This window comes from Alosa pseudoharengus, unplaced genomic scaffold (assembly GCF_046254945.1).
Source record: "Alosa pseudoharengus isolate Yale_2024_CS ecotype anadromous, Long Island Sound unplaced genomic scaffold, YU_APseudo_1.1 YU_APseudo_1.1_scf_1, whole genome shotgun sequence".
NCBI lineage: Eukaryota > Metazoa > Chordata > Actinopteri > Clupeiformes > Clupeidae > Alosa > Alosa pseudoharengus.
Window position 1 is genome coordinate 40,869,227 of NW_027468564.1, and position 15,000 is coordinate 40,884,226.

The 15,000-nt window shown below is 44.4% G+C and overlaps 1 protein-coding gene across 1 annotated transcript in view; it reads left to right on the forward strand.

Annotated features, from left to right (window-relative positions):
- usp34 (ubiquitin specific peptidase 34) overlaps positions 1-15,000 on the forward strand; it is a gene marked incomplete at its 3' end in the record, with an annotated part of 66,114 nt that overhangs the window by 18,030 nt on the left and 33,084 nt on the right. The window contains 9 exon segments of the mRNA XM_076289597.1: positions 402-594; positions 1,206-1,267; positions 1,976-2,057; positions 2,525-2,617; positions 3,059-3,184; positions 6,896-7,025; positions 7,428-7,558; positions 11,102-12,321; positions 13,514-13,728. Of these exon segments, the coding sequence (XP_076145712.1) occupies positions 402-594; positions 1,206-1,267; positions 1,976-2,057; positions 2,525-2,617; positions 3,059-3,184; positions 6,896-7,025; positions 7,428-7,558; positions 11,102-12,321; positions 13,514-13,728 (2,252 nt within the window).

Consider the following 15,000-nt stretch of genomic DNA (forward strand, 5'->3'; position numbering starts at 1 on the left):
ACATCATAATTTCCCGACTATTAACTGAGGTTTATACATTGATTTAGCTAAATTTCTTCAGCTATGAGGTTAATACATGGGGACGGGCTATACATGGGAATTCTTTTTCTTTATCGTTGAAGCACAATACTGATTCTGATTCATTGTGCTATTGGGCACTGTGGTTAATACACAGGTGCAGTTAATACATTCAATACATACAGTTAAATCATTTACATTACTTTCATTTTTATTTTAATTAGCATAAAACACTGTCCTGCCGTTTTCTACACAATGTGGCTAATACACAGGAAATTACTGTACACACAAAGGAAATTACTGTACACACACACACACACACACACACAACTGAATGCCAGTTGAGTGATTGACGGCTCACTCTCTCTCCTCGCCCTTGTCAGGTATCTGTGCAAGCTGTCGGACCAGGAGCTGCGGCAGAGCGCGGCGCGCAACATGGCCGACCTGATGTGGAGCACGGTGAAGGAGCCGCTGGACAGCGCGCTGTGCTTCGACAAGGAGAGCCTGGACCTGGCCTTTAAGTACTTCATGTCGCCCACACTCACCATGCGGCTCGCCGGCCTCAGCCAGATCACGGTGAGGGCAGAGAAGGGGGCACACGCACACACACACACACACACACACACACACACACATACATACACACACGCACGCAGACACGCACACACATACGCGCAGACACACATAAGCACACACACACACATACGCACACACATGCACACAGACTGTTATTTTAATAAATGAGTTATTTAGTAGGTACATTTTATTAGATATATTATTTAACTTCTAATATCTCATAACTCTGACCATCGTCCTAAGTTTTAGGAGGATGGTCAGCCCTTTACTCAATGGACTAGTCTCCACTGACGTGTGCACACACGCCCACACACCCACCTACCTACCCACACAGACTCGGTCAAATGTACACTTGGATCATGCTTGCACGCACGTACTATAAACCCACGCACATATGTTCTCTCTCTCTCACATGCTCTCACACACACACACACACACTCTCTCATACTCATGCGTACAAACCCACACACACATGCCCACTCGTAGCTCTCCCACACAATGACGCAAGTACACTCTCTCTCACTCTCTCTCTCTCATGCACACGCGCACACACAACACACACACACACACACACAGTCTAATACAAACTCTCTCTCTCTGTTCCTCTCTAGAATCAGCTTCACGCCTTCAACGATGTCTGCAACAACGAGTCGCTGGTGTCGGACACAGAGACGTGAGTCACAGCCGTGCGCTCCGCCACCAGCCGCGCTTTTGAACACGCACCTCTTCTCTGAGGGTCACTGAACAGACAGAAAGAGTCAGCCGCCCCCACTGAAGCCCTTTCACTGCAAAATCGCAGTCATGCGTTTCCGTTTGAGCCCACACGGAGTCCCACTGGGTGAAAGGCATTCTGGGAAATGTAGTATGAGTATGGGGGCACAGTGGGGGTTCTGTATGTGGTATCCATGAGCAGTTGTCTCTGTACTGCAATATGCAATGCATTGTGGATATTTTATGGTGAACTATATAGACCATTTCAATCTGGTCCTAGAGAGTTTCCAGTTTCTGTATTGAAACGTTCAAAACCAACCCATATACTTTGAAATTAAAATGTATTGGACTTTAGCATAATGCTCTACAAAATGTTGATTTTAAAACTTTGTCCCCAAGTTACCTTTTGCTAAATGTTGTTTTATGTGCCATTACAAATTTTGTGCAGTTGTAATGGTCTATAGTTAGTACAATTTACAGCTAAAAACTGAGAATTCTTGGCTGATTCACTATTTATGAACATTATGCCTTCAATAAGGAGTGATTCAGAATGTAGCATCATGTACGAGCATTCTGGGAAATGTAGGCACTGGAGGTACTGTACGTATTGTGTTACTGTATGTCTGAGTGTGTCTGACCCAGGCCTTCACACTCTCTATTTGCATCCCAGGTCAATAGCCAAGGAGCTGGCCGACTGGCTTATAAATAACAATGTAGTGGAACACATATTTGGACCAAATTTGCACATTGAGGTGAGTCATCTCTCCGTGGGTGTGTTTGTGTGTGTTCCACTTGGTGTGTAGAGTTTGGAAAAATGAAAAAGCCTCTGTCCACTTATGAACAAAAGTGATCATCAAGCAAAACAAAATGTCATCCCTGAGATGTACTATTTCTTTATGTGTCTCACCCTTACATGGCTAATTTGAGCTACACAACCAAGACAAATTCATTGTATGCAAAAACCCTTCTTGGCAAGAAACCTTTCTGATCTGTATCTTCCCTTCAATGCACCCCCACCCCCCCTCCCTCTGTTTTACCCTCTTATCTCTCTCTCTCGCTCTCTCTGTCTCTGTCCCTCTCCCTCTCTCTCTTTCTCTCTCTCTCCCCCTCTCCCTTTCCCTCTCCCCCTCTCCCTCTCCCTCTCTCTCTCTCTCTCTCTCTCTCTCTCTCTCTCTCTCTCTCTCTCTCTCACTCTCTCACTCTCTCGTCACTCCCACAGATCATCAAGCAGTGCCAAGTGATCCTGAACTTTCTGGCTGCGGAGGGTCGTCTCAGCACCCAGCACGTGGACTGCATCTGGGCCGGCGCTCAGGTGCCCCCCCCCCCCCCCAGACTCACACGCTGGACATTAATCAGAGTCCATGTGAAACGGTTGTGGCTAGATGGGATACAGCTAACAACGGAAGTCACGTAACAGATAGTGAAATCTCCATAGAAATAAACAGTATCAGGACAGGAAGTAACCTAACCCTAATCCTAACCCTAACCCTTAGCTGTATCCCTTCTAGACACCACCATGTGAAACGTCTAGTAGAAATTGGTCCTGTAACAGCACTTATGTGGAAGTATCTTCATGGTGCTCATCTTGGGTCATATGTATGCACAGAGGTGCACATACACCCTCTGAAATTCAAAAGGAATATTATGTCACTCTGACTTAAAAAAAAACAAATTATTGTCTTTATTATTTATATGAAAATCTCAGTAAATATTTATTTATTTATGTATTTATTATAATTTATTTTTTTCCCAGCTGAAACACTGCAGTCGGTACGTCCACGACCTGTTCCCCTCCCTCATTAAGAACCTGGACCCAGTGCCTCTCAGGCATGTGCTCAACCTGGTGTCTGGACTGCACCCCAGTGCACACACAGAACAGGTAAACACACACACACACACACACACACACACACACCCAAGGATTAAAGTTCTCCGTCATACGACGGATTTCCGTCAATTTGATTTTAGAAATGTCATATTTGAGATCGATGCAGATCCGATGAGAAAAAAAATAGTCCCCGGGACTATCACCTTTTCTTTTCCTTTTTTTAAGGCAACTACAAATATTAGGTCCGATGAATTAATGTGTGTGATGGTAAATGTTTAAAGACCTAATAGTGTTCTTGAGAAGCCTACCTCAGCCATAAGTTCCGCTTTGTTTATGTTGTAGCTACACGCTTGTCTCATTGGCCTGGGGCGTTTGCTTAAAAAAAAGAACACGTATGGAGGACTAATAACGGTCTAAAAGTTGGATTATAGTGACACAATCGAGACAGCTGATGAGGTTGGCCAATCCGTTTAACTTTTTTGGATATGATATTGTGAGCTCTATGTGCGAATTCGGAGAAGAAGCGTAGGCTGTGTTCTTTCCGTGCATCAATGTAGACAATTTCTTACTATCGCGAACTCTTGTCAGGGGAGGTCATTCATTTTTGGGTGTCACCTATGACTTGAACAGATAGCCTGCTATGCCACCCCATGTAGGCTACTATTATTGTTACAGTTTTTAATCAATGCAACTAACATTATGTGTAAAGCGACGCAATATAAACCGTATGCAATGTATTATCCCGTCTGTTATGACATGTACAACAATGTTTTTCACAATTTGCGACGGAAGGTTTTGACTGAGCATGTTAACATAAAATAATAATAATATTGTCATCATCGCGAACTGTTTAGTAAGGGGGTCAGTCGTGTTTGTGACGCACAGACAGCCTTGTAGCCTTTTTTTTTGCTTAGGCCTCACTTTTAACGACAGTAGGTTGTGAGTGTATGTTGACAAAAAATAACCATGCAATCAAAATAGTCAACTTAAAACTTTGCTATAAGATATTATTAATTTATAGCACAAAACCATAACCAGTAGGCCTACCAGAACCTCGCATATTAGCGTCATTTGTGTGCGTCTATTTGGCAAGGCCACTAGCTATCATGGATGCGTTGTTGCTAAAGGATCAGCGTTGTTGAAGCATCAGCTCTGGTCTGAAGCACTGGTGTGAAGTCGTACGCAAGTAAAGATGAGCAAGTTTACCTGTGCAAGTTCACATAAGGACACCGACAAAGGCAACCATGTCCTATTGTCTCCATGCCAATCTTTAACAGAAAAAATGTCAGATATCTCAATGAACCACAATGACATCAATAGATGGTAAGGTGTTAAGTGTGTTTGAATTCCCTTCCTTGTAGCATCCATTTCTGCATTCTACAGTGGGGACAAGTTCACCTTGTTTAATTATATTTCCTTATTATCTGCATACTTGAGGTTGGAGATATTAAGGCATATCAAGTTTCTCACATACTGGAACTTCAAGATACTGTACATAGCCTTATGATTTTCTTATTCAGTTCTGCACTGGACTTGAATTACGACAAGCTAACCATCGCAAAGTGTTCTGATGCTGGGAACAGGCAGGTATGGGCAAAAATACATCAGAATGTATTTCAAAATAAAATACCTAATACCCTCATTTTTAATGTATCAAAATAAACTACAAAATACAGTAACCATATTATGTATCAAAATAAAATACTGTATTTTTGTATTTAGAAAATACTCAAAATACTTTTTTCAAGGAAGTATGAAAGCACTGCAAAAAAGCTTTTTAATATCCCAAATATTTAGCCTATTAAAATTATATAGTAAAAAACAATACAATTTGGCCCGTCATACCAAAAAGTATACCGTATGCAAGTTCATGTAGTGTGATCAGAAGAATAATTCAAGAATTTACATTTACATTTAGTCAGCTGATGCTTATCCAAAACGACTGACAGAGCTTTCAATTAACCACATTATAATCAATAGGCCAAAATCATAATTGTGTATCTGTGCCGAATTTCGTAATTCAAGTCCAGTGCAGAACTGAATAAGAAAATCATAATTCATTTAATTAAACAAGGTGAACTTGTCCCCACTGTAGAATGCAGAAATGGATGCTACAAGGAAGGGAATTCAAACACACTCAACACCTTACCATCTATTGATGTCATTGTGGTTCATTGAGATATCTGACATTTTTTCTGTTAAAGATTGGCATGGAGACAATAGGACATGGTTGCTTTTGTCGGTGTCCTTATGTGAACTTGCACAGGTAAACTTGCTCATCTTTACTTGCGTACGACTTCACACCAGTGCTTCAGACCAGAGCTGATGCTTCAACAATAGCCGTCACTGAAAAGCTGTTAGTGTCTTTGAACACAGCTGTTCTCACATTAGCTGATTGCGATAAAAATAAACCATTGTTGCCTAATTACCAATTATTCATTACACCTGTGTGTAGTATCTACTTTTTTAGTGTGTTTCACATATAGTATTTTGCAGTATTTCTAAAATACAAAAAAAAAACACCAATAAAGTATTTTGATACAAAATACAGAGCCATTTCCTTCAACCCAATAAAATACAAATGACAAAATACTATTTTGTATTTGAAATACAAATACATATTACATGTTTCAGAAATACTACCCATCCCTGGGAACAGGCAGATTAGCCTACATCTTTATAGTTGACCATATGATGACATACTGATTAATACTGTATTTCACCAGTTAGGGCACCACAATGGCCAGCAGCGGCACTGTGTAGCCTATCTTGACAAGTTTTGGGTTACAATATACAGGTAGTGGGCTCTCTGTTGATTTTAATGAGTAGGCCTAAGCCTAAAGTTACAGCATTTCTATCACAATTGACCAGACTTCGACCTTTTGTCTGCTTTTAACAAAATTCTGGCTATGATTGTTCCTTGTATTGCATCATGAGCCATCACTGCGCCTATTGCATTCTACTGTTGTTAGCCTTAAGCCTAGCTCAGTCATTATGTTATACCACATCGCCCTCCATTAGAAGGAATGAGCTGCATTGAGCATAATAAACTGCATTTAGAATTCCAGAATTCAATTTCTAGATATTTTGGTAAAAGTAACTTAAAAGTAATACAATAGTAGTGTAATGCCTTACAATTCAGAGACAGTAATATTATAATGTAACAAATTACTTTGACGATTTTGAAGTAACTTGCCCAACACTGCCTGTAGGTGGCATTAATTATATAGTAAGTGTACCCTGTAGCCTCGTTTTGGTTTAAACAATGGCCGCCGTGTGAATAAGGCGAATACTCCCTTTACTTTGCTGTTTGCATCTTTTTGTACATTAAAAACCAATAGGTCGCGACCGCAAAAGGGGTGCTATCTCTATAGGTAGATATGAACAACGTATGCCTTATGGCCTGAAAAAAGTTCAGTCAAACGATTTTTTTTCACTTTAATCCCTGCACACCAGACACGTCAGACACACATACACACACACACACACACACACACACACACACACACACACCAGACACCACACACTCAATTAAACATTTACAAGATCACACAGGCACACATACTCACACACACCACATCATGTATGCACATCAGATACTTACTCGCACACACACACTTTATTTCTCTCACACATTCACACAGACATTTTTGTAGTTTTGCTAGTTCTGTGCATAGTCATTTTTTCCCAAAAAATATTTTCAGAACACAGTGTGAACTCCACCCTTACCCCCGTGTGTGTGTGTGTGTGTGTGTCCTGCAGACTCTGTACTTGGCCTCCATGCTGATCAAGGCCCTGTGGAACAACGCCCTGGCGGCCAAGGCCCAGCTCTCTAAGCAGAGCTCCTTCGCATCGCTGCTTAACACCAACCTCCCCATGGGCAACAAGAAGGGTGAGTGGGACACACAGGAGAACACACTGCCCTGTGTGTGTGTCTGTGTGTGTCTGTGTGTGTCTGTGTGTGTCTGTGTGTGTCTGTGTGTGACTGTGTGTGACTGTGTGTGACTGTGTGTGACTGTTAGAGTGAGTGAGGGAGTTGGTGTGTGTGTCCTTAATGTTTGTAAAGGTGAGTGAATATGGAGTGTCTGTTTGTTATTCAGTGTGTGTCTGTTTGTTGAGTGTGTGTCTGTGTGTGTGTCATGATGTGTGTGTATGATGGTGGCTGTATACAAAACTCGTGAGTTGTGATGTGTAGGTCTTTTTAAAGGGAAACTGTTGTGACCTTGAATAGTCTTATAGCTGTTGAACACTGACAGTGAAGTGAAGAGGTGACTTCTGTTTTTTTTTTACCCAGGATCCCCTGCTGCAAGCCCTGAGAGCAGCGACAACAGCGACACGCACCACAGCGGCGGCAGCGACCTGGAGATGGATGAGCAGATCATGAGCGGCAGCAAGAGAGGCCAGCAGAGGCTGTCTGACACAGAGGTATGGACTACACTACACTACACTACACTACACTACACTACACTACACACACTACACACACACACTACATACACACTACACACCTTACACACACTACACACTACACACCTTACACACACTACACACTACACACATTACACACTACACACACACTACACACTACACACACACTACACACTACACACATTACACACATTACACACATTACACACTACACACACTACACACACACTACACACACTACACACACACACTACCCACACACTACACACATTACACATTACACACACACTACACACATTACACACACACTACACACACACTACACACTACACACACTACACACACTACACACTACACACTACACACTACACACTACACACTACACACACACTACATACACTACACACACTACACACACACTACACACACACACACTACATACACACTACATACACACTACACACACTACACACACTACACACACTACACACTACACACACTACACACACACTACACACACACACTACACACACACACTACACACACACACTACACACACACTACACACACTACACACATTACACACACACTACATACACACTACATACACACTACATACACACACTACACACACACACATTACACACTACACACACTACACACACTACACACACTACACACACTACACACACACTACACACACACTACACACGCACTACACACACACTACACACACACTACACACACACACTATAAACAGAGGTATGGACAACACACATTACACACACACACACACACACACACACACACACTACACACACTACACACACACACTACACACACACACTACACACAGAGGTATGGGTGGACAACACACACTACACACATTACACACACATACACACACACACTACACACACACACTACACACAGAGGTATGGACAACACACACTACACACACACTACACACATTACACACACACACACTACATACACTACACACAGAGGTATGGGTGGACAACACACACACTACACACATTACACACTACACACACTACACACACTACACACACACACTACACACACACACTACACACAGAGGTATGGGTGGACAACACACACTACACACACACTACCCACATTACACACACACTACACACATTACACATTACACACACACTACACACTACACACACACTACACACTACACACACTACACACTACACACTACACACTACACACTACACACTACACACTACATACACTACACACACTACACACACACTACACACACACACACTACATACACACTACACACTACATACACACTACACACACTACACACACTACACACTACACACTACACACACTACACACACTACACACACACTACACACACACACTACACACACACACTACACACACACACTACACACACACACTACACACACACACTACACACACACACTACACACACACACTACACACATTACACACACACTACATACACACTACATACACACACTACACACACACACTACACACACTACACACACTACACACACACTACACACGCACTACACACGCACTACACACGCACTACACACACACTACACACACACTACACACACACTACACACACACACTATAAACAGAGGTATGGACAACACACACTACACACATTACACACACACACACACACACTACACACACTACACACACACACTACACACACACACTACACACAGAGGTATGGGTGGACAACACACACTACACACATTACACACACATACACACACACACTACACACAGAGGTATGGACAACACACACTACACACACACTACACACATTACACACACACACACACACACACTACATACACTACACACAGAGGTATGGGTGGACAACACACACTACACACACACTACACACACTACACACACACACTACACACACACACTACACACAGAGGTATGGGTGGACAACACACACTACACACACACTACACACATTACACACACACTACACACACTACACACACACACTACACACACACACACTACACACAGAGGTATGGACAACACACACTACACACATTACACACACACACACACTACACACAGAGGTATGGACAACACACACTACACACACACTACACACACTACACACACACACACTACACACACACACTACACACTACACACAGAGGTATGGGTGGACAACACACACACACACACACACACTACACACACACTACACACACACTACACACACACACTACACACACGCACTACACACAGAGGTATGGGTGGACAACACACACTACACACACACACACACACTACACACACACACACTACACACAGAGGTATGGGTGGACAACACACACTACACACACACACACACACACACACACACTACACACACACACTACACACACACACTACACACACACACTACACACACTACACACACACACTACACACACGCACTACACACAGAGGTATGGGTGGACAACACACACTACACACACACACACACACTACACACTACACACACACTACACACAGAGGTACTCTACAACTCGCACTACACACACACGACACACTACACACACACTACACACACTACACACACACTACACACAGAGGTACTCTACAACTCACACTACACACACACGACACACTACACACACTACACACACACTACACACAAAGGTACTCTACAACTCGCACTACACACACAACACACTACACACACACTACACACACACTACACACACACTACACACACACTACACACAGAGGTACTCTACAACTCGCACTACACACACACACACACACTACATAGACACTACATATACACTACATACTACACACATACACACATACACACAGATGATTTTGACATGGATATATGTTTAACAGACATGCAGGGGCACACACACATGCAAACACAAACACAGATACACACAAACACAAACAGACACACATATACACATAAACACCAACACCCCTCTCCCTCCCCCACACACCATGACAAGGTCATTCACCACAGAAGCCAGGGAATTGTGTTTATATAAACATGGAAGTGTTCTAGCAGGGTTCAGCCAGTTACATTTTGGTCAATCTCCTTTTTTCCCCTCTCCTTCTCACTCTAAACTGTCCTTGAAACCAACATTGATCTATGAAATGTTTTTGATGTCTCCTTCCCTAACTCTTGTAACTCTTTCTCTCTCTCTCTCTGTGTTTCTCTTTTTTTCTCACCCTTTCTTTACCTCCCTCTTTTTTGTCTTTTGTACTCCCCCACTCATTCTCTCTCTCTGCCCTCCCTCCCTTTTCCCCCTCTCTCTTGCTCTCTCTCTCTCTCTTTCTTTCTTTCTTTCTTTTCCTTCTTTCTTTCTTTCTTTCTCTCTCTCTATTTCTCTCTTTCTCTATTTCTCTCTTTCTTTCTTTCTTTCATTCTTTCTTTCTTTCTCCCTCTCTCCCTTCATCCCCCCCCCCCTCTCTCCCCCCCTCTCTCTCTCCCCCCCTCTCCAGGAGTCTCTGCAGGGCAGTTCAGACGAGACGGCCAACAGTGGTGAGGAGGGCAGCAGCGGGCCGGACAGCAGCAGCGGCCGCTCGGAGGCCTCCAGCAACGAGGAGGCGGGCTCCAGCCGCGCCAGCCAATCGGCCGGCAGCCCGGGCTCCGAGCTGCACTCGGACGACATGGCCGACAGCGAGGCGCTCAAGGAAGAGGAGGAGGAGGAGGAGGAAGAGGAGGAGGACGACGACGACGAAGAAGATGACGAAGACGACGAAGAGGACGAGGAGGAGGAGACGACGACGACGACGACGACTGTGGCAACAGCGGCGAGGCCCAGCGGTTTGGCGTCCGTGTCGTCGGTGGTCTCCGCGACGACGGACGGAGGGCCGCAGAAGGAGACGCGAGAGGCCCCAGCGGCGGCGGTCGCGTCAACCTCGGCGTCGTCTTCGTCGGAACTGAGGAAGAGGAAGGCGGGCGAGCCGCTGGGCGAGATCCAGCCCCCGCCCGAGCGCCCTGGCATGGGAGTGGGCATCGGCGCGGCAACCGCAAGCAGCAGTGGCCTGGCGTCCATCGCGTCCTCCTCCTCCTCGGCCGCCACCGCCGCCGCCGCTCTGCCCGGCCCTGCGCCACCCAAAACCAAACCCCTCCCCTTCACCTCTGACCCCTCCTCCTCCTCCTCCGCTGCTGCTGCGTCCGTTTCAGTCATGGCCGCCGCCGTGGCGTCCACTTCCTCCTCCTCCTCCTCTGCTGCTGCTGCGGTGGCCTCGTCCTCCATGAGGATGCTGGACCCCTGCACCTCCTCCTCTTCATCCTCCTCCACGTGCTTGGATCCCATGGCTGATCATCATCATCAGCAGCAGCAGCAGCAGCACCAACAACAACAACAACAGCAACAACAACAGCAACAACAACAGCAACAACAACAGCAGCAGCATCAGGCTCAGCAACTGGCTCCCCAGTCCCAGCCACAGCCCCAGACCTCCCAGCAGCAGCAGCAGCAGCAGCAGGGGCCGCTGGGTCCAGAGATGGGTCCCCTGCACGGGCCACAGGCTCCCGGTCCCGGTCCGCAAGGTCCAGGCCACCAGGACGGCCCGGGCTGCCTGCCGCACCCGCGCGCCGGGGACTTCCTGGGCGAGGCCATGGGGAACGAGCTGTTCAACTGCCGCCGCTTCATCAACCCCCAGCACCACCATCACCACCACCACCACCATCACCACCACCACCACCACGAGGGGTGAGACCGCTCTGCCATCTTGGATCTTATTCACCTCTCCGATTATTTTATTTTTTATTTACCTTTTTATTTCTTGAGTGATTTGTGTTTCTTGAGTGATTTGTGTTTCTTGAGTGATTTGTGTTTCTTGAGTGATTTGTGTTTCTTGAGTGATTACCTCAGGTTTGATTCCAGAATGTTGCCCCTGTCCCTGTGGATCCCTTTGGATAAGTGTCTGCTCAATACTGCCTACCTTTACATACATAGTCTACCTTTATCTTTAAACTACACTAGATCACTCTAGCTTTTAGGCGTTTTTTTAAATTTTTTTGTATGTTTCATTTTCATCTCTTCTCAAGAAAGTGGCCTTTAAAGCCGCTGCTGCACAGCCTGTTTCTGCTCTCCATTGTGGAGTATTATGTAGATTAATTAGTGAGAGTGTGCTATATACAGTTTTTGTTTGCTTTTTTATCATACCCATAAAGTTAAAACGACATTTGATTAGAATAATAAATAGAGGAAAATTAATGTCATTTTTCTAAGTCAGATGAGACAAAGGAGTTCAAACTGACTTGAATTGATTTCTGATTCGATCGAAGTCTGAAGCACTTCTGTGTAGTCACATGATTGAGGAGAGTTTGTGTCTGTGTGTGTGTGTGTAGTCAATGTTTAGTAAGTCGTAAGCTTAAAGCTGGGTTCCCATGGGTCATGGCATTTCTGGAATATCATGGAAATTTGATAGTCTATTCCAGACATGGACAGTCATGGAATTGTTGTCATTGTCATTTGTGGGGCTAAGTCTTGGAATATCAGGGAATTTTGTAGTAGCAGTTTAAAATGTACTTGCCAAAAATACATTAATGTAAATATATGTCCACGCAGAATTGATGTATATCTGTTAATTAGCTTTACTGCTTGCTTGAGTGGTTGTGGTTAGCCTAATTTTTCTTATTCAATGCCCATTTATTCATCTCCCACGCTAAAAAAAAAAGTCTATGCGGCTACTCTGAAATCTTTGGTCGGGGAATTGTATAGTTTATTCTAAGTAGGTCATGGAAAATCAGTTTTTTTTGTCAGGGAAAAGTCATGGAATTTTACATCTGACCTAAGAGTGGGAACCCTGTTAAAGTGTCGTTATTTATTTTTCATAGAATCCTTTGGCTGAAGTATAACTTTCAAAATAAGACTCTTAACCTTTGACCTCTATGTGCAGTCACGTGATGGAGGACATGCTGAGCGCGGACGACGTGAGCTGCAGCAGCTCGCAGGTGAGCGCCAAGTCGGAGAAGAACATGGCGGACTTTGACGGCGAGGAGTCGGGCTGCGAGGAGGAGCTGGTGCAGATCAACTCGCACGCCGAGCTCAGCTCGCACCTGCAGCAGCACCTGCCCAACCTGGCCTCCATCTACCACGAGCACCTGGTGCAAGGTAAACACACACACACACACACACACGCGCCATCACACACGCACACACACTTAAAGGACAAGTTCGGTATTTTACACTTAAAGCCCTGTTTTCAGATAGTTTATGATTAAATAGAACGTTTAAGATTGAAATTTGAACACATGCTGCTGTCCTGAGAATTTTCGGTTTCTGTGGTAGCGCCCCCCCTCCTCCAGAACGCTGCATAGGTGCACTGGAACAATCCTTCCTAAAACTCATTAAACTTTCGTTTACAAAGACGTGAAACTCACCGAGTGGTCAGGGGTGTTCACTGATATGCTCACACAAAAATCGCTGCAAAAGATTCTTTCCAACAGGTTTTATTGTAGTTTTTGTCCAACTCCATTGACTTGTATTGGATGTGCTGTGAGGTACGGGTATTACTCCGCTGCCGGAAACGGATATGGGGTTGTTTGTAATCTTTCTGTAGTCTTATGCAGTCGCGGTATCGTAGGCTACTATGCTATCCAAATTATTGTCATGTCCAACCATGGCTAATGCTAAAATGTCTTGGAACTTGCACGATGTGAATGATAGCCTACTTGAATCATTACGTTTTCATCATAAAAGTTCCACAGTCAAAAAAATAGTAAACGTACAAAATCATGTAGCCAAATTATTCATGTAGGCTAGGGTTAGTGTTAGGCTTATGATGTGAACATGACAGGTTATGGACATAACAAATAAGTTCATTTTCCGCTTGTTACAAACGTTACGTTACAAAATGTCAACCTTACCCCAAGTTCTTCCAACTCTGTTGTCCCAGGAGGTAATGTGGGAACCGCTGTATTTCTCAGGCGAAAGAGCTTTTTGGGCGATTTCTTTCGACCTCCAGCGAAGTTCAGTAAAATGCAGACCGCAGAGACACGGTGATCAGCTTTCTGCAGATTCTCAACAGGTGTGCTCAAATCCAACCCCAGAAATTCCAGCCACAACTTTAGCCTTTCTGGATCGTTGAAAGGAAGTCTGTGACAACTTTTTTTTGCTACAAATTTTCCCGCAATTCGGAACTGCACAAAATTGCCTCATTTTTAGCTGTCTGTTGCAAAATACTTCAAGACAGCGATCTTCTGCTTCTTCTGTGTATTCAATGAAATGCCAGTAGTTTGCTTGTAATTGGCAAGACGGTGTAAGGTGCATTATCGCCACCAACTGGGCTGGAGTGTCTATTATTCAAGCTCTCAACGGAAGAATTTACGGGTGTGAGGCGTTTGGAAAAATAGCTCCACAGTTTTACAACGCATGGTAAACACC